General features: G+C 47.6%; 1 protein-coding gene across 1 annotated transcript in view; it reads right to left on the reverse strand.

Annotated features, from left to right (window-relative positions):
- Positions 1–579: 579 nt before the first annotated feature.
- The window catches only part of Oprd1 (opioid receptor delta 1), a 44,016-nt gene continuing 19,210 nt past the window's right edge, over positions 580–25,385 (reverse strand). The window contains exons 2-3 of the mRNA XM_046468367.2: positions 10,976–11,325; positions 580–8,176 (exon numbers count right to left, since the gene is read on the reverse strand). Coding sequence (XP_046324323.2) covers positions 7,635–8,176; positions 10,976–11,325 — 892 coding nt within the window. The 3' untranslated portion in view covers positions 580–7,634. The remainder of the gene's footprint in view (positions 8,177–10,975; positions 11,326–25,385) is intronic.

Raw genomic sequence — 25,385 nt, forward strand, 5'->3', positions numbered from 1 at the left:
CTCCTAACCATCAGCAACAGCATTCAAGGATGCCAAGAGAGTGGAGAAGATCTCTAATTCCCTCAATGCACAGGCGACTCTATGGCCAAAGGCAGGGTCACTGAGGAGCAGGGGGGAGAGAAGGGAGGTGGAGGCTGGAGAGGGAAGAGGGAGCTAGAGGGAGCCTCAGAGACATGTCGGCTGGGGGTGGAGGGAAAGGGACCAGATGGGGGAGCAGGGAAGAGGAGGAGGCATGTGGAAGGTAGAGGCGGGCTGGGGAGTAGCAAGGCCTGGGTAGCCTGCCATAGGCTCTCGGGCATCATGGCAGCTGTCTGTCCCTTTAGACCAGGTCTTTTTTTTTTTTTTTTTTTTTTTTTTTGTACTGGAGATTGAACTCAGGGGCACTTGACCACAGAGCCACACCCCCAGCCCTGTTTCATATTTTAGTTGCCATCAGGGTCTCACTGAGTTGCTTAGTGCCTCACCATTGCTGATTCTGGCTTTGAACCTGTGATCCTCCTGCCTCAGCCTCCCAAGCCACTGGGATTACAGTGTGCACCACCGCGAGGCTAGAGCAGGTCTTCAGAACCATGCCGCATCTTCCTGAGGCAGGTCCTGAGCTCGGGCTTCCTCCACTGTGAGCAGGCAGGTCTGTCACCTCGCCAGCCTGGGGCCCCCTCCCGATGGGGCCACAGAAGGTAAACGAAAGAAGCACGCAGAAATGTGGACACTGAGAACAGTGCTTGCTTTATTTGGGAAATCAAAAGTTTGGGTCCTGATACCAAGATGGGATGTGGAGTGGGCCAAAGGTCAGGTGGGAAGCAAGCTTCATTGACAACATGCCTGCCTCCTTCAGCCCCCAAGAGACAATCACAAACATCAGCGTGCCGGGCGTGTTCTGTCTCTGGACAAATGTCCAGTGGATTTACCAAGAGATGTCTTTCTGAGATCAAGGAACATGAGGGAGATACCTCAGTTCTCTTTCAGAAGGGCAGAGTCCTCAGAATCTATCCACTCCCACCTCTGCCTTTCAAGTGTGCAGAGGCCCAGAGAAGACAGAGGCCTACCCAACATCACAGAGCAAAGAATGGAGGACAAAGAGTCAAAACCACTTGTCCTCTTATCTTGTGATTCATTCCAAGAGGAGATTCTAGAAGATGACTCCCAGTGTCACTTTCACTGACACCCACCAAGGGACTCCATCTCCATGACTCAAATATTCAGGCCCAAAATCCCAGGCCAGGGCCAGAAACTCTTCTTCCCTTCCAGGATTTCTCTCATTGTTGGGTCCCTGGAAGGGACTAAATAGGACCGTCACATACAAGGAACCGGTAAGTAAACACACTCTTGAAAATCCCTTCTTCCGTGTAGGCTGTCCCTCCTTCTGAAACTCAAGGAGATGGTTACAAGAGGTCTTTTGCTCCCACCTATGGCATTAAGAAATACGGATTGGAGCAGGTAAAACTTAAAACACTAGACTTTTTTAAAAAGTTCCATCCGTTGAGCCTTCACCACGCACCAGGCTCACCATTCATCCACTCGGTAGAGTCACTTATGATGGACCTGTTTGCATTTGCTGGAAACTTTTATGACCAAAGCAGACAGGCCCTTCACTCTCAGCCTCTATCTAAATCTTGCCAATTTCTTTCCAGGTACGTGTTAGCTTTCATGATGGAGGAAATGGGCTCAGAGTGAAATGTCTTGCTCAAGACATCTCACAACAAAGACATAGCAGGCAGTTGAAAAAAAAATATATAATGACGGAACACATCAGGCTTCCAAAGCAGGAAGGGATGGATGGGGCTGTTCTGGGGGCAGCTGGCGTGGGCAGAGGAGGTGATGGGGCAGTATGTGCTGCCAAAGGTACTGAGCCATAGAACCCGGCACGGGGAATGCTCTGTCCATGACCAGATGTGAGATTTGCAGGGAGCTTCTGTGTCATCACTGAGTGATTCCTCTTGGGAGGCTGAAGGAGGAGAGCAGGGGAAGTAGACTTGATACATCTAAGATGGACCCTAGCCGGGCCAATCACTGACAAGCCATGTGGCCTTGGCAAGCCATTTCCTCCCCTGAGCTTCAGTTTCCTCATCTGTGAAGTGGAGGTAATAACAATAATAACGTCTACCTCGAATCAGGCTGGGATCATTAATGAGTTGCTCTATGTATCTGGGCACAGTTAATTGTGTCTGTCATCTACTGTAGCATCCCAACAGCCCTTCACTGAGGTGGCGTGTGTAAAGGTGATTTGCACTCTGGAAAAGACTATGCATCAGGTGGGGCTCAACCCTGGTGATGGTACTGGAGCTAGACCCTGGGCCACCTCCCAGCTCTGCACTCTATAGCATCCGTATGTGCATTTTGAATGGTTTTACCAGCCCCTCTGTAAACTCTGGTTTTGAGTCCCCAAGCTGCCTGCAGCCAGAGCTCCACCCAGCTGTCCTGGTCTCCTGACTCCCATCCGCAAGTTCAGAGTAGGGAACTAGGTCCTCACTCTCTTCTATCACCCCTTCCAGCTCCTAGCACTACCTGCTTGATGCCTGGAAGTGAATAACAAACAAATAAACAATGAAAGAAAGCTGTGTGTATATGTCTTATATTTGAGCAGGTATATGGAGCCAGGAATAGGGTGTATCACTTCCTAGGGGCTTTGGAGTCTCTGAGGCTGGTTCCTAGTCCAAATCTGCAGCAGTTGGTAGGCTCTAGGCTTGAGACCTGACACTGATACAGAGAACAAGGGCTGGTCTTTGGACTGAGACTGAGTAGATACCCAGCAGGTGCCCAGCCTGGACTCTTGCTTTGCTGCTTCAAGAACTCTCCAGAGGCTAATAAGCCCTCTCCGCCTTCAGGCATTTCAAATTCCAAACCAAATAAACCTTGTAACAATTGCCTCTGGCATCCACATAATTATTAGAGAACATCCCTGCACTGGGGACCTATCATGCGCCAGGTACTTTGGTACACACTTGGCTTGCAATATCTCAGCTTTCAGAGGGGACTTGGAGAGGTGTAGTGACTTGCGTAAGATCACACTGCCAGCGAGTGGCCAACCATTCAGCAAAACCAGGAATCTTATTAGAGATGGACCATCTATTACACACTGACCCATCCCTTGTCTTAGATCCAGGAGGAAACAGAAGCACAGAGAGGGCAAATCCTCTGCCTAGCTCACACAGACATTTAGCTTCAGGGCTGAGACTTGAAGCCAGGTTCCAAGGCTTCCTGGCCATGTAGGAGAGTGAACTCGAGGGCTCTGGTTTACTCCTATTATCCTCTGCCCTCCCCACCCCCAGCCTCTCGAATGACACTTGACATTATCCATCACTCCCTCCCCCTGGGAACGCCTTCCTCCTCCAGTTTCCATGGCAGCGTATTTCCCCATCCTCCTCCTGCTTCTCCAGCAGCTTTTCACTCTCCACGGTAGCTCCTGAGCCTAGGAAGAGTGGGGATCCCCATGCCAGGACACCAGTCTCTTCTCTCTTTTCATTGCTACCCCTGAAATCCCGTCCACTTTCCCTGAGGAGTCTTTAGCTCTGACTTTGCAGTTCAGCTCCAGTTACTTATTGTGCTAAGAGCATCCTTATGTGATGGACCCTATGGTTACACCTGTACATGCATTATCTCATTAAATCCTCACAACCACCACTGGAAGGAAGCCCACTCTACAGATGAGGAAACTAAGGCTCATAAAGGGAAAGCCAAGACCTGATTCCAGCCTTATCCACTACTTTTATTACATCAAGAAGATACGTGAGGGGCTGGGATGTGGCTCAAGCGGTAGCGCAGTCGCCTGGCATGCGTGCGGCCCGGGTTCGATCCTCAGCACCACATACAAAACAAAGATGTTGTGTCCGCCAATAACTAAAAAATAAATATTAAAATTCTCTGTCTCTCTCTCTCCCTCTGTCACTCTCTCTTTTAGGAAAAAAAAAAGAAGATACGTGAAACTGTAGGACATTTTTATTTATTGGTACTGGGGGTTGAACCCAGGGGTGCTTTAACACTGAGGTATACCCCCAGGCCCCCCTTTTTTATTTTAATTTTGAGATGAGGTCCTGCTGAGTTGCAGAGGCTGGTATCAAAATTGCAAATCCGCCTCCCTCAGCCTCCCAAGTCACTGGGATTACAGGCATGTGCCTCCACGTCCAGCCAACTATAGGACATTTTTAAACCAGGAGCAAAAGCTTCCCTTCCATCTCTTAGAGAATGAGCAATGAAAAATTAGGGGGGTAGAGACCTACTCTGCAGTTTTCAGAACCCTGTGATGATCTAGAATTACACTGTCAATTTGGAGCTTTAGAATGTATCACACACAGTACATTTTGAAATGTGAAGATTTAGAGAGCTTCGGGAGGAACAAAAGTTCATGAAAATTTGCCCTTTTCCTTCAGACTTTCCCATTTTGTTTCAAGTCTTCAAAAACCTCATCCCAGGGTTCCAGATCCTGATGTCTTTCTACTTTAATGATGCCTGGAATTAACTGCAAACTTGGACCCCGGAACTTTTCTTGGAATTCCACTGACCTGAGTTCTGCAGCTGTTAACAGGCTCCGTGACTCAGGAGCAAGTGGCTTGATCTCTCTGAGCCTTGGCTTTCTTATCTAAAAGAGGAATAATACTACTTCCCCGAATGGGCAGTCACAAGGACCAGCTGGGATAAAGTGCATAAAGCATTTGGCAGTGAGCCTGGAATGTGGACGTGCTCAGTCAAGTCCTGTGCTCCTGCTGCACCAAACTTCTTGGGTTTGCCAAGCACTTGAACATCCCTGTGCTTTCCCCCCCTCCCCCTTTGGTACCAGGGATTGAACTCAGGGGCACTCAACCATTGAGTCACATCCCAGCCCTATTTTGTATTTTATTTAGAGACAGGGTCTCACTGAGTTGCTTAGTGCCTCACTTTTGCTGAGGCTGGCTTTGAACTCGTGATCCTCCTGCCTCAGCCTCCTGAGCTGCTGGGATTACAGGTGTGCGCCACCATGCCTGGCCCCGTGCTTTTGCACTCACTGTTCCCTCTTCTTGGTGACCAGCTCCTACTCATCCTTTAGGGCCCCTTGACACCTTCCCAGCTCTTATAGAATTGTTTCAAACAAGTGTTTTTAGTAAAAAGCTAAAAAAGACACTTCCTGCAATGCCATCCCTGGTGATCCCTGTCGCTGTACTTATCAGTGACATGCAACTACCTGTTTATGCTTTGTCTCCCAGCATTGGCTCTGAGATTTCTGAGGGCAGGGTCAAGCCCGACATTTCCCTGTCCCAGTGCCCAGAGCGCACAGCCTAGCAGGAAGTAGATTTCAACACAAGTGTACATTTCCTTAAATGCACACAGTCTGGGTCAGCCCCTGCTGACCTAGAACAATTTTATATCAAAGAGATAAAAAGCAACCAGATCTGTTATACCCACAGGGGGTGGCAGTGAGTGGGCTTGAAGCAGCTTTGAGACAGGCCTCTTCTGAGTGGGGGCAGAGAAGACACAGTCCTTGCAAGATGAATAAACAGCCCTGACTTCTCTGTCATCTATTTCAGGAGTCTTCCCTAATTCCTGAATTGTCCCCTTTCTCTGCCATTTCCCCAAAGTAGGAGATTCCCAAATAATTAGGAGTATCCAGGTGCCCCTGCCTTGCTGATCACCCCCCATTCACACATCCCCTACACATTCAAATGGAAGTCTCTATGGTCACAGGGTCCATTCAGTTGGTGAGGTGAGCTAGGAGGCTTGAGACCCCAGGTCATGGTGGCTTAGCAGGCTGATCTGAGCGGTGACCACTGCCTTGCATCCTAGGTCCCAGGGGATCCATTTCCTAGAGGAAGAATACCCCCAGGTCCAAGGCTTCTTCACCCTAAGAAGGGCTGCGCTTTGCCTACCGAAGGGACTCTTACCCCTGTGCACAAAGTGCACGAAGCCCTTCTTGGTGCCCAACCCTCTCCCCCGAATGCTACTTCAGTGCCTGTTGGAGTGACAGCCTCCAGCCTTTGTTCCAAAGAAATGGCTGTCAAAGGGGAAAGAGGTATATTGTTTCTTTCTCTTTTCTTTTTTTGTTTGAGACAAAGACGTCAATTTCTTTCCATCTGTCCCAAAAAAGGAAGAAAATTAAATTTGTTTTTACAAGGATGTCACCAGGCTGCTTCAATAGGGAGTCAGGGGTGCATTGCTGAGGCAGTCAGACAGTGTCTAGGGGGGCGGGGGAAGAGGAGGCCCAGAGGATGGGTAGCAAAGACAGACCCTGCCTGGGGAGAAGGGAAGCAAAGATCTGGGATATCTGAAAAGATTTCTATGACCATCTTTAGGTGAACCCTGCCCTCAGTAGCTTGAAGGGGGAGCTGGATGAATTGAATTAGGTCAGGGACCTTGGATCCTTGGGGCAAAAGGAGAGAGGATCATGGCCAACACTAGCATTGCAGTTACGAAAGTCACTTTCCCCCAGTTCCTTCCAAGTCAGGCCCCATGTGGGCAGTTCCAGTTCACTAGTCACTGGCACCAGATACCTGGGTCACAGCCAGATGCTGGGAGGAGGGGAAAGAATATTGGGGTGCTTATCAGAATTCCAAGCATCTGCACTTGTTCTTCTGGCAACCCCCAGCCCAGTTCCAGTGGCACTCACCATGCATGGAGCTATCATTAGATGGCCCTCTGTTTTCCAGTACTGGACCACAAATGCCAGGACCCTAGGGTCCCTGTAAAACATCCAACTTCAACCCTGAGGGCCTAATTTCACAGCAGAAGCCTTACCTCTCTGTCTCAGCCCACCCACCGCTGCCCCTTGGCACAGAGGTCCACTGAAGCTGGGTGCAGCACCCAGCCCTTCTTGCTTTTTCCTGAGCCTTAGGGCTCTGGGGACCCTGTCCCAACCAAGGCCCCGTTTCAGCCGTCTTTGATGGAACAGCTATCCCGGCTCCACCATCCTGTCCCAAAACCCCACTGGAAGTTGGTATTGTGGCCACTACTTCAATTGTGGAGCTGGATCTCTGAACCACTCCATGGAAATTAATGTCCAAGAGAGAAAGTACATTATTTCTCTCTTTCCTTCTGTTTGTCTTGTATTTTCTTTATCTATAAAGAAGTTGAAGGAAGATCTCAAGGAGTCCTGTCCCTTGCTAGAACAGGGGTGGGACTCCACCCAAAATTTGAGGTTCCAGATAGTGCATACAGGCCCTCCTATCTCGTCGTAACTGATTCTCCAGCAGCATCCTGCCTCACTCTGCGGTACCCCCATTTCCTCCTGGGAGAGGATCCTCTACACAATGCACATGCCCAATCTTGCAGCTCAAGCCACTGTCCCCACCACTGGATCCTGGGCCCAGAATCCTAAGGTCTCAGGGCGGAACCCAATAGATGTTCCACTCGGGGTGAGATAGAATTCGAGGTTGTCCCCAACTCTCCACCCCGCTGGAGAGGCCTTATTAAGGGGCTCGGTTCTAGAGCTGCAGGCCCCGCCCTCCACTCCCAATCTGGAGCCTTCCACCTTGCACCCAGCGCCGAGGCCCACCCGACTGCACAGGCTCCACCTCGCGGCCGCTGGTGGCCTCAAGTCCCATGCTCTTCTCCAAAACAGAATCCGACCTTCTACTGCCCCATTTCGAATAGTGGTCCCCGCTTCCCAGGGGGCTCAGTGTGACCGCCAGGTCATTTCGGAGGAGCGCGCGGGGGCCAGCCAGGACTGGTCAGGCGGCAGCGCCACCACCCGGGCCGACCGATTGGGTGCAAGCGGTGACACGCTCGCGGGCGGTGGCTTCCCGGGCGCGGCTGAAGCTGGCTGGCTCCGGGCGGCAGCAGGGCGTGCGGCAGAGTTGGCGGAAGCAGCGCTTGAAGTTCTCGTCGAGGAAGGCGTAGAGCACGGGGTTGAGGCTGCTGTTGGCGTAGCCCAGCGCGATGCACAGGTGCAGAGCGGCTACCACTAGTGGGTCGCGCCGGTCGATGTCCACCAGCGTCCAGACGATGACGAAGATATGGATGGGCGCCCAGCACACCACGAAGGCGCCCACCACCACCAGCACCATACGCGTGATGCGCCGCAGGCTGCGGTCCTTCTCCTTGGAGCCTGACAGGAGGCGCACGCTGCGCAAGCGCAGCAGCATGAGGCCATAGCACACTGTGATGATGAGGATGGGCACCACGAAGGCGAAGAGGAACACGCAGATCTTGGTCACCGTGTCCCAGTACCAGCTGGGGCTGGGAAACTGGAGCATGCATACCACCGCCCCATCTGCGATGGGAAAACAAGGGGAGACAAAGAGGCAGTGAGGGGTCTGTGCACCTCAGGGGCTCTGCCTGCTGGTCACACCTTCTGGGCTTGGTCAAGCGCCACCACCTCCTCCTGGTTGCTTAAGGTGACTCTTCTGCCAGTCACTGTGACAAAGCCCACACATTCCCAAACTTGCTCCAGTGGTTCTGCAATGCTAAGATTGACTAACAAAGCATGAGTTAGGAGCAGGACTCAAACCCTGCCACGTGAGATGTGCCTGTGATCCCAGTAACTTGGGAGGCTGAGACAGGAGGATCCGTGAGTTCAAAACCAGTCTCAGCAATTTAGCGAGGCCCAAATCAACTCAGTGAGACCCTGTGTCTAAGCAAAATACAAAATAGGGCTGGGGATGTGGCTCAGTGGTAGAGTGCCCCTAAGTTCAATCCCTGGTACCTCCCCCTAAAAAAAAAAAAGCGTAGGAATCAGGCCCTGACTGTGTACACTGTGACCCTGGACAAATTACTTACCCTCTTCATGCTTCTGCAGAGTGTAACTTGCAGGATTATCATAAGGATTAAATAGGCTAAGGGATTTAAGACATTTAGCACAGTGGAGTTCAAGTGCTTAAACAGAGCACAGAGACCAGGGGTAAATACATACAGGAGCCCACAGACTGAGGCTAGAACCAGCTTCCCTGGAGGGAGACAGATCCCAGCTAATGTCAAGAAGAACTTCCTAAGCTGGGGATGTAGTTCAGCGGTAGAGTGCTCGCCTACCATGTGGAACCCTGGGTTCCGTCCCCAGTACCACAAAAAGATTTTCTGACAGCCATACCTGCCCAAAGATAGGAAATGGACCAAGAAGGGAAGGAGCTCCCTGTTCCTGGAGTGTGGGCCTGGGCTTCATTAGCATTTTGGATTCTGATGCAGGCTTGAGGCTGGTCCAGGAGACTCCCAAGATCTCTTGGAGCCACACAATAGACTTGAAGACTGGGAGTTATAAGAAAGGGACTGGGGACCCACAAAGTGGTTTGCAGGACATCAGGCTGCCTGGACTCCTAGATGACTGAGTCCAACCTTCATTGTTCAGATAGCAGAACCAAACTCAGAAGGGAATAGCACTTCTTTAAAACCAAACAGGAAGTAGCACGTAGAACCCACAAGTGCTAATGGCACACACAGTGTGTGTGTGTGTGTGTGTGTGTGTGCGCGCGCGCGCGTGTGTGCAGTAAGCCCCCAGCAGGGCAGTAGTTAATGGCTTATGAACTAAAGGCTAACAGTGAGGAATGGGGCCCTGCGGCTAAAACCAATCACTAAGAGGCTATATGTGCACCAGAGTGTCTGTCTTATGTCTGTCAAGATTCCCATAAAGCCTGCTCCCCTTTCACCCACAGCACCAAGCCTTTGCAAACCTCTACCCAAAGTGCCAAGAGGAGCAACCGATCTGAGTGCAGGAACTTTGGGTTGTGGCCCAAGTTCCACCCAATGAGCCCTACGTAAACCATCTGACCTCTCCAAGTTGTCTTCCGGTTGAATGGAGGTAGGAGTCCCTGCCTTGTCTAAAGGCTTCATTCATCATTTAACACCTGCTATTTACTGGGCCTTGGCAATAAGCCAGTCCTTCGCTTAAGTGGTTTTTTTTTTTTCATATTACCTCATTTAACCTTTCCACACTCCATGATAAATATGGCTCAGAGAGGTTAATTAGTTACTAATGTCTTTGGCACCCTTCAATACTACATTTCCCACTTCCTTATATCAAGGTGAGGTCATGTGACCATCTAGCTATCACCAGGAAGACATAGGCCATAGCACTGAAAAGTGGTTGTGCTTTCTCCCTGCTCCTTCTCCATGTTCATCTGCCAGCCTGAGGCCAGCAGAAGAAGATTCAGGAACCATCGGTGGGAGACTGGATCTCTGAGTAACTGTGCTCCTCTTACTCATGGTATATTGTGATGTGAATGAGAAATAAATTTCTGAAGTGTTAAGCCCCCAAGCTTTGCAGACTGTTTGTTATAGCAGCTAGAGTAACTAGTACAGTTAGTAACTAAAGTGATTCCCATTTTATTCTAAGGAAAAGCATCTATCATTCTCTTAGGGCGATTTTCTAGGCCTAACTTTGGTCATCTGGCCAATAGTTTTCAAAGTGGGATAGAAGAGAGTTTGGGATGGGACTGCAAATCTTGTAGCCTCCACTGCTCATTGGTCAATGACACCTCACCCCACTGGCCATCATCCATTTCCATAGAGGTCAATCATCCACACAGTCCTGGCCAGCCACCTACGTGAACGTAGACCAGCCATCCACAATCCCAAATTCCATTTGGCACTGGGCATGGTGTCATGCCTGTAACCCCAGCAGCTTGGGAGGCTGAGGGAAGAGGATTGCGAGTTGGAAGCCAGCCTCAGCAAATTAACGAGGCCCTAGCAATTCAGGGAGTCCCTGTCTCAAAATAAAATATTTTTTTAAAAAAAAGGGCTGGGGATGTGGCTCAGTGGTTAAGCACCCTTGGGTTCAATGCCCAGTATCCCTGTCCCCCCAAAAAATCCAATTTGGCCAGCAATCTATTTGAGCCCTGAGCAGTCATTCATCTTCATAATATTCAACATCCACATTGCTCCTTGGTCAACAATTCCACTCCCACTGGTGGACCTTCCACCCTCCCACTGGCCAGCCATCACACCTCCTTTGCTCCACCAACCACTCCTCCACTGGTGAGCCACCTCCACTCTTCCTGGTAGCTGCCCTGGGGACCCATGGGGGCCCACATGCTGCCTCCTGCAGTCAGAGGCCTGTGCCACAGCTCCCTCCCTCACTCACCCCGGGGTCGGGTCACAGCCATGACCATGATGGGGACACCAACACCTGAGGCCAGGACCCAGATGCAGATGTTGATCAGCTTGGCCTTGGCAGGTGTGCGGAAGTCCAGGGCCTTGACGGGGTGGCAGACGGCGATGTAGCGGTCGACGCTCATCATGGTGAGAGTGAAGATGCTGGTGAACATGTTGTAGTAGTCAATAGAGAGCACAGCCTTGCAGAGCAGCTCCCCGAAGGGCCACGTCTCCATCAGGTACTTGGCACTCTGGAAGGGCAGTGTGCTGGTGGCCAGCGCATCAGCCAAGGCCAGGTTGAAGATGTAGATATTGGTGGCCGTCTTCAACTTAGTGTACCTTAGGAGGAAGCGCATGGATAATCATCCCATGTCACAGATTTCAGTTTTTATTAAACTCAGGGAGGTAAGTGACTTGCTCAAGGTCACACAAACGGTCAGGGCAGGGGTGGGACTGGAACCCTGAATCATCTGGTTTGGTATCACTCCTTCACACTACAACAAATGCAAAAAAGGACTTCTTTGTTTTGGGTGACTTTGACAGAAGGTATTTTAGGAAAATTCTTATCTTCTGAGAGGTACTAAGCAATATGGTTACAGGAAACACTGGCTCCAGAGGAAAACATATCGGGGTTCTAATCCTGCCTCCACTGAGTAACTCTGGGCCAGCAGCTTGAACAGTCTGAGCCTCAGTGTCCTTAATTTAAAAAGAGGGTAATACTTATACCAGCCTCTTGGGATGGTTATATTTTTTTGTTTGTTTTATTTGCTGGGCAGTATTAGGGTTGTTGTAAAAATTTAATGGGATAATACAGAACTTAGCTCTGAGTCCTATGATTGCTAAACAGGTAGGACAAGGCTGGGGGTGTACAAGGCCCTGGGTTCAAGCCCCAGCATCATAAAAAAGGAAGAAAAATAAGAAACAACTCTGCCCCAACACGGTGGTGCACGCCTGTAATTCCAGTGGCTCCGGAGGCTGAGGCAGGAAGACTGTGAGTTCAAAGCCAGCCTCAGCAATGGCAAGGTGCTAAGCAACTCAGTGAGACCCTGTCTCTAAATAAAATTCAAAATAGGGGTGGGGATGTGGCTCAGTGGTCGAATGTCCCTGAGTTCAATCTCCAGACTCCCCCTGACCAAAAAATGAAAGAAATCACTCAGAGAGGATAATTGTTATTACTCTTTCTCTATGTAGAATGAAGCTGGGCTTGACCAGAATGACCTGACTCTCTAGCTCCCACCGCTGGCCTGTTTTGGGGAATATGATTGACCAACTCTAAGGAAGGGACTCTGCCTGGCAGACAGTCTGGGGCCCTAAACCTCTGGGCTGTCCTCCATGGTAGACCAAGGCTCCTGGCCCTGCCTTGGCCATGCATCTGGTCTCATCCCTGTATAGTAACCTCAGTGTCCCTCCTTACTTCCCCAGGGGTGTGGGGAAGGTGAGTTGCTGACAGTGTCACACACCCTGCCCAGGACACAAACCCAGATGTCAAACCAGAGGTGTGCAACCAAACTCTGCACCCAGCACTCCCAACATCCTCCGTGCTCTGTGTCTGCAGCTGGTTCCTTGTTTGGCCAACATTTATAGCCATGGTCCCTTCTGCACCAGGGCCTCGGCTGGACATTGGGTAGCCTGAAGGAGACTGTCCCAAAGCAGCATACATCACAGGAACACAGAGGCACTGAGGCAGGGGGAAAGGACTCCTTTCATGACCCTGGAACTCAGAGGAACCCAAAGAAGGTTTCACTGTGAGAGCAACGCTCATGAGTATACCAGAGCTGGGAGATCACCAGGCTCTCATATATCAGAGCCCGAGAGATTGAGGGGAAGCAATTTCATTAAGGTGGAGTCCAAGGGCTCCCTTCACAATTACCAGAAAAGCCTGAGAAATGCAGATTTATCAAACCCACCTCAGATCTGCTAGGTCTTAATAAGTTGCCCAGGCCGGCCTCAAACTTACAATCCTCCTGCCTCAGCCTCTTGAGTTGCTGAGATTACAGGCGAATGCCACCATGCCTGGCTGCTACATCCTAATCTATGGAACTGCGGCCTGAGATTCTCCATCTTTAACAAGCACACCCCAACCCCAAGGGATTCTTAAGAACTCTAACATTTGAGAATTATTGTGCATCCATAAGCCCATACTAGTGACAGGGAAACTGAAGGCCAAAGAGGTGGCGCAACTCACCTAAGGTCACACAGCAGCAGAGCAAACCTGAAAATTTGGCTGACCTCCCCATGCTCTTTCCCCACTCTACTGCAAGGGTAATGCCACAGTGTGTGTCTCTGTGCCCTCTCTCTCCTTGAGAGTCCCTCATACCGCCCAGGATGAGGACACTCACTGCCGCACAAACTCCCATCTGCCAAAGCTGTTCCTTCAAGTGATGGTTGGGTTTTTTTAATTTATTTTTTGAGTTTAAAAAAGAAAAATGGACGTGCTCCTTGTCCTCCAGGGCCAGCATCTGTCCCATTCCCTCTCAAAATAGCTGCTATTTGCTCAGGGCTGGAGAAGTAAAAAGTTTTGCTGGGAGACAGCAGAATCGCAGCGTCGGGAAGTGGGTCTCCAGCAGGGTGCGGGTGGCAGCTGCGTGGGCGGCGGCGGGCCCACAGCTGACTCCTCTAATTTCTCGCTTTTACGCAGAACAATTCGAGGCTGTTCTTTGCCTGCTATTTTGATGTGAAGGATCCTTCCCTTCCCTGAGGGGGCTGCGATGCTGGGAAGCAGGAGCTGGAGTTGCTCTAACTGGTCCAGGGGGGCTGAGTGGCCCAGTGCGGCTGCCAGGGGGACCCCAGACCCCTCTTTCCCTGCTTCCCTCTCTGGCCCCCATAGCCCAGCCCTGCTCTGATGGCCTCTTTAGCCGATTTTCTTTCCAGCCCCAAGACAAATTACTCCATGCCCTTGTTCTCAACCATTACCCCCCCTCGCCGTGACCCCCAAATTTCCCTCTGTGTTCCACAACCTCTGGGACCCTGGCTCCGAGCACCTGTCTCTCTCCTGGGGTCCTCTGCCACACCCCGGCCTCTTTGCTGTTCCTCATACACGCCAAGCCCGGCTCCCATCCCAGAACCTCTGGACTTGCTTTTTCCCGAATTTAGATGGACTTACTCTTTCACATAATTGAGGACCCTTCAAATGTCACCTCCTTAGAGACACCCTTCCTGATCACCCTATCTTAAGTATCCCCTTAAGTACTACCTCCCAGCTCTCTGCTTTTCTCTAGACCATGAACCACTGCCTCAAGTTATCACTGACATACGTATCTTCTCTTCTGTCCCTGGGGATCTCTTGCCCATATAAGCTCCCTGAAGGAAGGGGATTTGGTCCATTTTGTTTCTTGCTATCAACAGTGCAAACGGCAGGCTCCATTTGTGACAAAGATGTCTTTTTTTTTTTTTTTTTTTTTTTTGGTACTGGGGGTTGAATCCAGGAGTGCTTCACCATTGAGCTACATCCCCAGCCCTTTTTATTTTGAGACAGTGTCTCACTAAATGCTGCCAAATTTGGCCTCAAATTTCAATCCTCCTGCCTCAGCCTCCCGAGTGGCTGGGATTACAAGCATGCACCACTGTGCCTGGCTCACAGGAGATGGCTTCCTCCGTGGTTCATCAGCTGTCACCAAGACCAGCGCAGCAGCCTCCCAACTGCTCACCACCAGCAGTCTCTCTCCCCCAAGTTCATCACCCACACAGGGAAGGGTGCTCACTCTGAAAAGCAGATCTGCTCAGGACACGGATCCATACCTCCCCATTTTCACCTCAGCCTCCTCACCCATGATGCCTGCCTGTGTCCAGCCACATCTGTAGCTTTTCAAACATCCTGTCTAGCAGGCTTTCCCTCCCAAGAGACAGTCACTGAAATGATTTGTTAGAGATTTCCCAAACTATGTATATAAAAGTAGTTTTTTGTTAAAATTCTATTTCTGCCTATGTAATACAACTAGAGACTGCAAAAAGGCACAGAGTACTTTAATGAAAACGGTTCCCCCCTCTGTTCACCCCTCCTCTCTCCTCTGTCCTACTCCCCAGAGGTGACCACTGTTAATGTTTTTAACTATTTATTTGGGTGATTATTTCTATAATTCTAAAGTATAAGCTATTTCTTGATGTATGAATTTTAGAGAGTATTTAGAGTATTTACTGAAGTTTGTATTTGGTTAAGTAAGGTTATGCAGCAGTAACAAACAGTCCCCAAATCTCAGTGGCTTCACAGATTGAAGGTTTATTTCCTACATTGCAGAATCCACTCAACATTGTCAGGACCTCATATTCCAAGAGGCAATTCCAGGTTGCTTCACTTTTGTGACTCTGCCATCTTGACCCACAGTCTCCTTGATCATCCCAGAGGGAGCAGAGAGGCATCTAAGTATTCCTCTAACAGCAGCAAGGTACTTCCACCTTGGGCCCACCAGACAGAAGTAGTCCTATAGCCGTGCCCACCTGCTCGAGGCGGAGACATAAAGTTTTCTATGTGCAAGGAGAACCAAGTATCTGTGAACACAGGAATGTCCAGCACAGTTCCATATTATGGTAGACCCAACTCTTCCTCTTTCCATTCTCCAATATAGTTTTATCACAAATTTTAGCTAAATCAATATTCAGGATTAGTTAGCCTGGTAAGGTGGCACATGATTATAATCTCAGCTACTCAGGAGGCTGAGACAGGAGGTCCAGGAGTTGAGGCCAGCCTAGGCAACAAAGTACCCTATCTCAAAAAAATAATAATTCAGGGTTTACATTCTTTTCCTCTTCTTCTTCTTTTTTTTTAGTTGTTGATGGACCTTTATTTATTTATATGTGGTGCTGAGAATTGAAGCCAGTGCCTCACACATGCTAGATAAGCACTCTACCACAGAGCTACAATCTCAGCCCTCCTCTTTTTTCTTTATTATCTCTTCTTTGTTATTTATTTATTTATTTACTTACTTACTTCTTACTGAGACAGAGTTTCACTATATTGCCCAGGATGGTCTTGAATTCATGGACTCTAACAATATTCTAACAATACTCCCGCCTCAGCCTCCTGAGTGTCTGGAAGCGTGCACCATCATGTCCGACTTTTTTCTCCATATTTTTAGGTTTTACATTCTTAAGATTCCATAGATATTATCCTTCCTTTTCTGAGCCAAAGAGTATACTATAATTACATTTGTTTTATAATGTAGACTTTTATTTTCCTGGAGTTAATAATTATCTCATTTTTCATTTGCTTAGTTCTGGGCACATATTTCCAACTCTCTTCCAACACACCAACAGATCCATAAAATGCCTTCTCTGTGCAGGGACACGATCCATACCTTTTGTTTTCCTAGTGATCTGTCTGCTGGGCCTTTCTTTATTCCTCCCCTTTCCTCCCGGGTCTGGTTGCTATCTACACAGCTGTACACCTCTTTCCCTCTGTTCGAGCACCTGTTTCCTAGTTTGAAAGTGTCCATCTCTCTTGGTTTATACCCTCATTTTGGTGGAGAACACCCTCCAGTCATTTCCTAAGAAAGGGCATATCGGGGCAGGTTTTTTATCCTCTTGCTTGTCTGAAAATGTCTTTTTTTTATCCTCATTTATGTTTTTATTTTTTTTAACTGTATCTAGAATAGTAGTTGGAAATAATTTTCCATCAGGATGTTTTTGGGGTATTAGGGAATTGAACCCAGGAGTGCTTTCCCACTGAACCACATCTCCAACCCTTTTTTATTCTTTATTTTGATATAGGATCTCACTAGATTGTGAGATGGATCCCAGGGCCTCACACATGCTAGGCAGGTGCTCTACCACTGAACTTATATCCCCAGCCCTCTTTTTAAATTAAAAAAAATTTTTTTTTCAGGTGTAGATGGACACAACACAATGCCTTTATTTTTATGTGGTGCTGAGGATCGATCCTGGGTCCCGCCTGTGCTAGGCGAGTGCTCTACTGCTGAGCCACAATCCCAGCCCTTTAATTTTTTTTTTTTTCATCTTGAGACAAGATCTCACCAAGTTGCAGAGGCTGGACTTGAACTCTCCATCCTCCTTCCCCAGGCTCCAGGGTAGCTAGGATTACAGGCACGCACCACCTGGCCTCCCATCAGAACTTGGAAGGCATGACTTCCTCATCTTCTAGCTCCCAGCGTGGCCACTGAAGCATCTGAAACCATTGTGGTTCCTGATAATTCATATGTAATCTATCCTGCCAAACCTTTAGAGATCTTCTCTTTATCCTTGGCAGTCTGACATTTGGTAATGATGTGCTGCTTTAGGATGACTCTTTTTTATTTGTATTGAACCCTGTCAGCCTGAAGACTCATGCTCTTTTTTTTTTTTTTTTTTTTTGAGAGAGAGAGAGAATTTTAATATTTATTTTTTAGTTTTTCTGGTGGACCCAATCTTTGTTTGTATGTGGTGCTGAGGATTGAACCCAGGCCGCACGCATGCCAGGCAAGCACGCTACTGCTTGAGCCACATCCCCAGCCCAAGACTCATGCTCTTGAAGATGAACTTCTTATATCATTTTTTTCCTTTTCTTTCTTTTTTTTTTGTGTGTGTGTTTGTGTGTGTGTGTGTGGTGCTGGGGATTGAACCCAGGGCCTTATGCATGCTAGACAAGCACTCTACCAACTGAGCTATACCTCCAGTCCTTATATCATTTCTTTGATAGTTTCCTCTTCGATGCTTTTCCTGGAATCCATGGAAAATCCATCAATCAGATGTGAGCCTTCCTGGACTAATACTCTCGTTTCCTCACACTGTCTTTTGGTTGAAGCCTTTGGGAGATTTCCTTTTCATTATCTATCAACCCTTATATTGACTTTCTAAAAATTAGTTCATTCTCCCTGTGCCCTTTCTTCTCCTCTTGTTATTCTCTTTTTATATAGCATGTAGAGCATCTTATTTCAGGGACACAATCTCTTAACTCACTGAGGACACTAATAACTTCTGTACTTTCTTCTGCTCTCTGCATTAACGACTTACTTCAAATATCTTGGCTTCTTTGTCTGCTTTGCCCTCCCTCTTTGATTCTGGAGAATCCCTTGAAATATCTGGTGAGACATGACTGCAGGTTAAGCTTTGAGTGATGCATTGAATAACTGATTGGCAGCTGTGGGGTGGGGGGGGACTGGTGGGCTTTGCTGGGAGGTGACTGACAATTTGGCTTCACACCAAGGACATGTGCACATCAGTCACTCGAAGGCCTCTCCTCTCCTTTCTATGCTGCCCACTTCTGGCGGTCAGGATTCAGGCTGCAGAGTTAAGGAACGGGCTTGGGGTCCCCCCACCCCCACTTTCCATTTGGCATTTCACTCTGACTCTCTGTGTCTGCTGGCCCCGAGTCCAGAGTTCCTCCCAGTAAACTTCTCTGGGGACAGAATTTTGCTGTCTTGCTGAGTGGAGGGGTGGTCATCTGGCTGTGTAAGGTTCAGGGGTGGTAAAGGAGGCCTAACGGTCCCATTGTCCCCTCTGTTGGCATCAATCTCTTGCCTGTTTTAAATCCCTTGCTTCACCCCGCTCAGCTTGTTACCTTCTTCCAATCACTTATCTTCCAAGATAAGTGCTGACATCTCTTGGGGAAGGTAGACTGAGGCAGGAGAGGTGAAGTGACCGTCCCAAGATCATTTGACTAGTAAGACGCAGAGCTGGTATCTAATCCAAGCAGTTTAGGGTCAGAACCTAGTAACCACTTTGCTCTACTGTTCCTCAGGACTAGGTTATCGTTCCTTCTTCACCCGCCTCTCAACATGAAAAGTCAAGGAATGTGGATTTATGATAAGCTGAGGTCTGCCTACTTATCTGATCACCTGATCTGTACCAGGCACTGTCAGTCCTGTTTGGATTAGGGATGCTTAACCTACACATAACGATGACAGTCTGGCCTCTTGGAATGTATGGCCTGGGAGAGGGGCAGATATTGAACAAACTGTGGCACCAACTAATATATAGCTGTTTGCTATTGCCACTCTGCCACAATGCATAAGAACTCCTACAACTCAACAGTAAAAACACAACTTGGTTAAAAAATCAGCAAAAGACGAACAAGCACATGAAAAGATGCTCAATACCACGAATCATTAGGGAAATACAAATCAAAAGCACAATGAGATGCCACTTCACACCTACTAGAATGACTATTAGATATAAAAAAAAAAAAACAATAGAAAACAAGTATTGGCAAAGATGTGGAACCCTTGAGTGCTATGGTGGGAATGGAAAATGGTGCAGTTGCTATGAAAAACAGCCTAGCAATTCCTCAAAAAATTGAAAATAGAAATGTCATATGATTTAGTAATTAATCTTCTGGGGAGACACACAAAATAATGGAAAGCAGACTCTGGTGGGAGGGATGAAGTGCCAGGGATTGAACCCAGGGGCACTTAACCACTGAGCCACATCCCCAGTCCTTTTTTTTTTTTTTTTAATTTTGAGACAGAGTCTCACTAAGTTACTCAGCATCTTGCTAAATTGCTAAGGCTGACCTTGAACTTGCAATTCTTCTGCCTCAGCCTCCCGAGTTTCTGGGATTATAGGCATGAGCCACCACGCCTGTCAAAAACAGTCTAGAAGAGATGTCAGTACATGCATATTCATAGCAGCATTGTTCAGAGGGGCAAAAAGGGAAGTGTCCCTTTGAGAGATGACTGGATAAATAAAATGTGGTATAGGTTGAATAACCCTTATTGAAAATGCTTGGGACCAGAAGTGTTTCAGATTTCAGATTTGAAACTGGGCGCAGTAGTGCATTCCTGTAATCCCAGCAGCTTGGGAGGCTAAGGCAGAGGATCGTGAGTTCAAAGCCAGGCTTAGAAACTTAGCAAGGCTCTAAGCAATTGTGTGAGACTTTGCCTCTAAGTAAAATAGTCAAGCCATGGTACCAAACACAAAAAGATTTCAGATTTGGGAATATTTGCCTATTTATAAGGAGATGCCTTGGGGATGGGATCTAAGTCTAAACACAAAATTAATTTATGTTTCATATACACATAGCCTGAAGATTATTTTGTGTTATTTATTTATTTAATATTTATTTGTTAGTTGTAGTTGGACACAACACCTTTATTTCACTTATTTATTTTTATGTGGTGTTGAGGATCGAACCCAGGGTCTTGCACATTCGAGGCGAGCACTCTACCACTGAGCCAGAACCCCAGCACCCTGAAGATGATTTTAAACAGTATTTTTAGTGCATCTGCTTCTTGACTGTGACCCATCACAGATCAGGTATGGAATCTTCCATTTGGGTGGTATCATTGATACTCAAAAAGTTTAGGATCTTGGAGCATATCAGATTTCGAGGTTTTAGATTAGGGATGCACAACTATATATAATGGGACATTATTATTTCTTAGAGAGGAAAGAGGCTATTTTCCTGGGGATTCTGGGGATTGAATCCAGGACCTCATACATGCTTTGTAAGTGCTCTATCCACTGCTACACCCAAGGCCCCAGAAGGAAATTCTGACACAAGCCTCATGGATGAACCTTGAGGCCATAAGCCAGTCAAAAACAGTGACTAAACTGGGTGTGATGGCGCACACCTGTAATCCCAGCAGCTCAGGAGGCTGAGGCAGGAAGATCTCGAGTTCAAAGCCAGCCTCAGCAACTTAACGAGGCACTAAGCAACTCAGTGAGACCCTGTCTCTAAGCAAAATACAAAATAGGGCTGTGGATGTGGCTCAGTGGTTGAATGTCCCTGAGTTTAATTTCCAGTACTAGTGAATAGGGTATGATTTCATTTACATGAGGTACTTAAAGGATTCAGATTCATTAGAGTCAGAAAGAATGGCAGTTTCCGGGGGCTGGGGAAGAAGAGTTTAGGGATTCATTGTCTAATGAGTATGGAGTTTCAGTTTGAGAAGATAAACAAGTTCTGGAGGTGGATGGTGGTAAGAGTTGCACAACATAACATAATATACCACACATTTAAAAATACTTAACATGGTTTTGGTTTTAGATAGGGTCTTGCTATGTTGCCCTGAGTGGCCTTGAACTCCTAGGCTCCAGTAATCCACCAGCCTCTTCCTCCCAAGTAGCTGGGACTACATGCATGCACTACCATGTCTGGTGGTTGTTGTTTACATTGTGCATATTTGCCTAGGTGTACTGGACGAAAGTCAAACTACATATTTTATTGGGAGAACAAATCTCTCTTGACATAAATACTGAAGGAATAACAAAGTCAGAAGAGAAAAACCAAATGTTTGGGTCTGGGGCTATCATATATAAATTACAGATCAAAGCAAGAAACAGTTATGGTGGGGGGGGGGGACTGGCACCAGGCATAGTGGTGCATGGCTGTAATCCAGCAATTCTGGAGCTGAGGCAGGGAGGATTGTGAGTTTGAGGCTAGCTTTGGCAACTTAGTGAGGCCCTAGGCAGCTTAGCAAGACCCTGTCTTCAAATTACAAAACAAAAAGGCTGGAAATGTTGCTCGGTGGTAAAGGATCCCTGGGTTCAATCCCCAGTACAAAAAAGCAACCAGAGGAGTCCCAATGTCATCATAGCGGAGGTGAGTTAGGGCTTCAACATACAAATTTGAGGTGGAGGAACACAAAAGATAATCAAGAGCTCTCACAGTATTTCTTTCATAAGCTTGAAAATGGAGTAAGGAAGTCCTTAGAGCCATTCCGATCTTGGCCCCTGAGCCAGGCATGGTGGCATGTGCCTGTAGTCCCATCTACTTGGGAGGCCAAAGCAGGTGGATCACTTGAGTCCAGAAGTGTAAGATCAGCCTGAGCAACGTAGCAAAAGCCCCTTCTCAAAACAAACAGAGCAAAACAGGTACTAGTTCCTTAATATACAAAGCTAAGTGATCTTGAACTTCACTTCACCTTTCTGAGTATTTCTTCATTAGAAATTTTGGTGTCAGATGCTGTTTAGAGGCCAATACATGGGAAAATGTCGCACTTACGGGCCATCCTGAAGATGGAAATCAGCAGCCCTTTGGTTCTCCCCTTGATATTTGTTCTGCTTTTTTCTCTTAGGGTTCCATCACTTTCCTCTGGGGGCTGGGAGTATGGCTCGGGGGCAGAGCACTTGCCCAGCATGCACATGGTCTTGGGTCTGATCCCTGACACTGCAGGAAAAAAATTAAAACTTACCCATTGGACCCGACGCAGGGGGTGAGGATGAGAAAGCTGTGGCTGAACTTCTCGTGACTCTGAGATGCTTTTAGAAACCCTTTGCAAAGTCCAAATCCCCATTAGCTCCTGTTGAATTATGCAGCTGCTGGGGCATTTGCTCCCAACCATCTCTCTCAGCCCTCTTCCTTCACTTAAAACACCAAGTGGTGGAACAGGTTCATTTCCGAGCCCTAAATCCACTCCACGTTCCATCAAACCAGCCCCATGGCAGAAGATCATCACCACTTCTATTAATTTTCTTTCAACTTGACACAGCTCGGGTGTGCTGGGTGAGTGAGTCCCTCTGCCCACAGGCCTGCACCATCAGGGCTACATTCAATCTACACTCGTCCCCAGGTCTCGGGCCTCTGGAGAGCCAGCTGAATAGCCTCATGCAGAATGACAAATAAGGTCCTTGTAAGAACTTTCTCCCCAGGGAACCCAGAGCTGTTGGTCAGAGAGGCTGACATCTTAATTTCTGAAGCCCAGAAGGTCGATATGCTCCCTCCTGGGTACCAGGCACAGATGTGCTGGTCTGACAGCTTCTTGAACAATATTCTCAGAGTGTCTTTTCCTTCAGGTGCCAGGTGCGCAATGCCAAGCACAGCAAGTGCCTGATCTCATTTCATCCTATTAACCCTTGAGGGTTAGTGCAAACAAACACCTGCCACAGGTGAGCTGAAGAGATGGCTTACTGAAAGGGACGCAGGTAGGAAGGGACAACAACAAGATCCCAACTCAGATCTATCTGGTTTCCAGAGCACAGGCTCTTAAACACGCACATCAGTGCTTTGAAGTTCACGTTCCCCGGCTTCCTTGCCACCTGTTTCAGCTTTTTAAACAGTGGCCCCCGCAAGGGGCTCAGTCCGGAGGCCAGGACTGAGTAAAGAAAGCTGATCCAGGGTGGGTTTGCTCCACAAAGTCCAGCTATTCTTCACACATTCCCTGATGCTCCTGTGGCCCCAGGATTTGAAAGAAATCTCAGAACAATGCCACAGGTACAATGGGCGGGGGGGGGGGGGGGGGGGGGTTGCCTGGGGCCAGGAGAAATCAGCTCAGAACCAAATGTACACCTCTGTCCAGTATTTATGGACAATAACTCTGTGCCAGGGCTTTCTCTGGCAAGATTTATGTACACCTGTGCTTTATTTTGCTTCTTAATAGATAATAAACATCTGCTGGGTACTTACTGTGCGCCTGGCACTGGGAAGGGCGTTTTATAGCACTTAATCCTCTCGGCACCCCATGAGGTAGGCAGTATTTATTATCCCCAGTTTACAGACAGCAGATTGCCATTGTGCGAGGCTGCAGTCAGAAAGTGGGGGAGGGGAGACAGACCAGTGTTCGTCCCCGAAATTCTGGGGCTTCTGTTTCAGCTTCTCTTTTGGGGGTTCGGGGACAGTAGTCTCCTTGGTACTCGTTTTACTCACGCCTGAGTCTAGACGCTACAGCAGTGCCTGGCCCAGAGCAGGAGCTCCCATCATACCTGTGGGATGAACACACTCTACCCCCCCACTGGACAGGACAGCCTCCAGGCAAGAGCTATGTCCCACTCACACTGTGTCCCAGCAGTCAGCTCAGGCGTGGTACACATAGTGTTCACGGGAGGAGCCCTGGGTGCCGGGTGTCAAGGTGCCCTGATCCTTGGAAGAGTCACAGACCAAAGACATCAATCAGGACATTGCTTCTCCCCCACCCCCTCTCTCTGTCCTTCCTCCCTCCTCCACCTCAACCTGGACCAACCCCACTGCCCTGCAGGACGCCTGGGCCTGACCCTGTTTGCCCTGAGTCTGAAGTGACTCAGCTCTGTAGAAGCATTCACTCAGATCATTTATCCAAGCGAGCTAATATGTTTCTAACAAAACTGAGGGTTTTTTTCCCCCCACTTATGCACAACAGCCCATGGGGTCAAAGTGAAGGCAAGAGACCTAAACCAAAACAAATAAACAAACAAAACAATAGCTTCAACACTTAGTCAAATCCAACTTGTGGCCCCTCAGGATCCAAACACAGAACAGCTTCAGCCCAGATTGAAACCCAGAGGGTCCCTGACCAAATCCAGGGCAGGTCGCTGGAGTATTCAGAATTAATTTTATTCCTAAATGCTTCTTCAGCTCTCAAAAATAGCAGCTGCTCAATATAAAATGTTCAAACAACAACAACAAAAAAAAACATTTCATAAAGAAAGCTTTAAAACCACTGTTAACATTATAAGCCATCATTACAGATACCATGAAGACCATTTTATAGAAAGAAGAGCTTGCTGTAACACTGTTAGACAGCTGTTCCTCTCAAAAATACACTGTGACCTTAGGCTGGGGTTGTGGCTCAGCGGTAGAGCACTTGCTTAGCACATGTGAGGTACTGGATTCAATCCTCAGCATCCCATAAAAATAAAAAAATAAAATACAGGCATGTGTCCATCTATAACTAATTTTTTTTAATATTTCTGTTAGTTGTTGATGATCTTTTTTTTAGTTTTATATATTTGTATGTGATACTGAGACTTGAACCTGGTGCCTCACATGTGTACCACTGAGCCACAATCCCAGCCCTAAAAAAAAAATTTTAAGAAATATACTGAGACATAAATAAAGATTAAAATAAATAAATACACCCACACACACACACACACACACTGTGACCAGGCTGGGGCTGGGGCTCAGTGGTAGAGCGCCTGCCTCACACGAATAAGGCACTGGGTTCAATCCTCAGCACTGCATAAAAGTAAATAAATATACTGTGTCCATCTACAATGAAGAAAATTTAAAAAGAAAGAAAGAAAGAAATATACTATGACCATCTTTCCATATCTATTGATACAAATTAATCTTGATGACTGGTTGTTATTCTGACCCAGGGGTCAATAAACTTATTCTGCAAAGGGCCAAGAAACAATTAGAATTTGTAGACCACATAAGGTCTCTGTTACATATTCTTCTCCTTTAAAAAAAAAAAAAAAAGCCTGCAAAAGTGTTAAAAAAAAATTAACTCAAGGACCGTAAAACAAACAAACAAACAAAAAAAAACTATGGTCTAGATCTAGTCTCCTAGATGGCTCCTGAGTAAAGTTCCCTCATAAATCCCCTTTTGGGACTTGGGATGTAGGTCAGTGGTAGAGCACCCACCTAGCATGCAGGAGGCCTTGGGTTCCATCCCCAGCACTGCAAAATAAATAAATAAATAAAAGAAAATCCCCTACTGAAGGATATGTAGGCTGTTTCCACTTTTTTGTTGCTATTATAAATAATGCTATGATAAACTTCTCTGGGTACATAGATAGTCTCCTTGGGAAAAAATTCCCAGAACCTCAGA

Source organism: Marmota monax, unplaced genomic scaffold (assembly GCF_021218885.2).
Source record: "Marmota monax isolate L192 unplaced genomic scaffold, Marmota_monax_Labrador192_F-V1.1 WCK01_AAM20220418_F8-fsc00008, whole genome shotgun sequence".
In the NCBI taxonomy this organism is placed as follows: Eukaryota; Metazoa; Chordata; class Mammalia; order Rodentia; family Sciuridae; genus Marmota; species Marmota monax.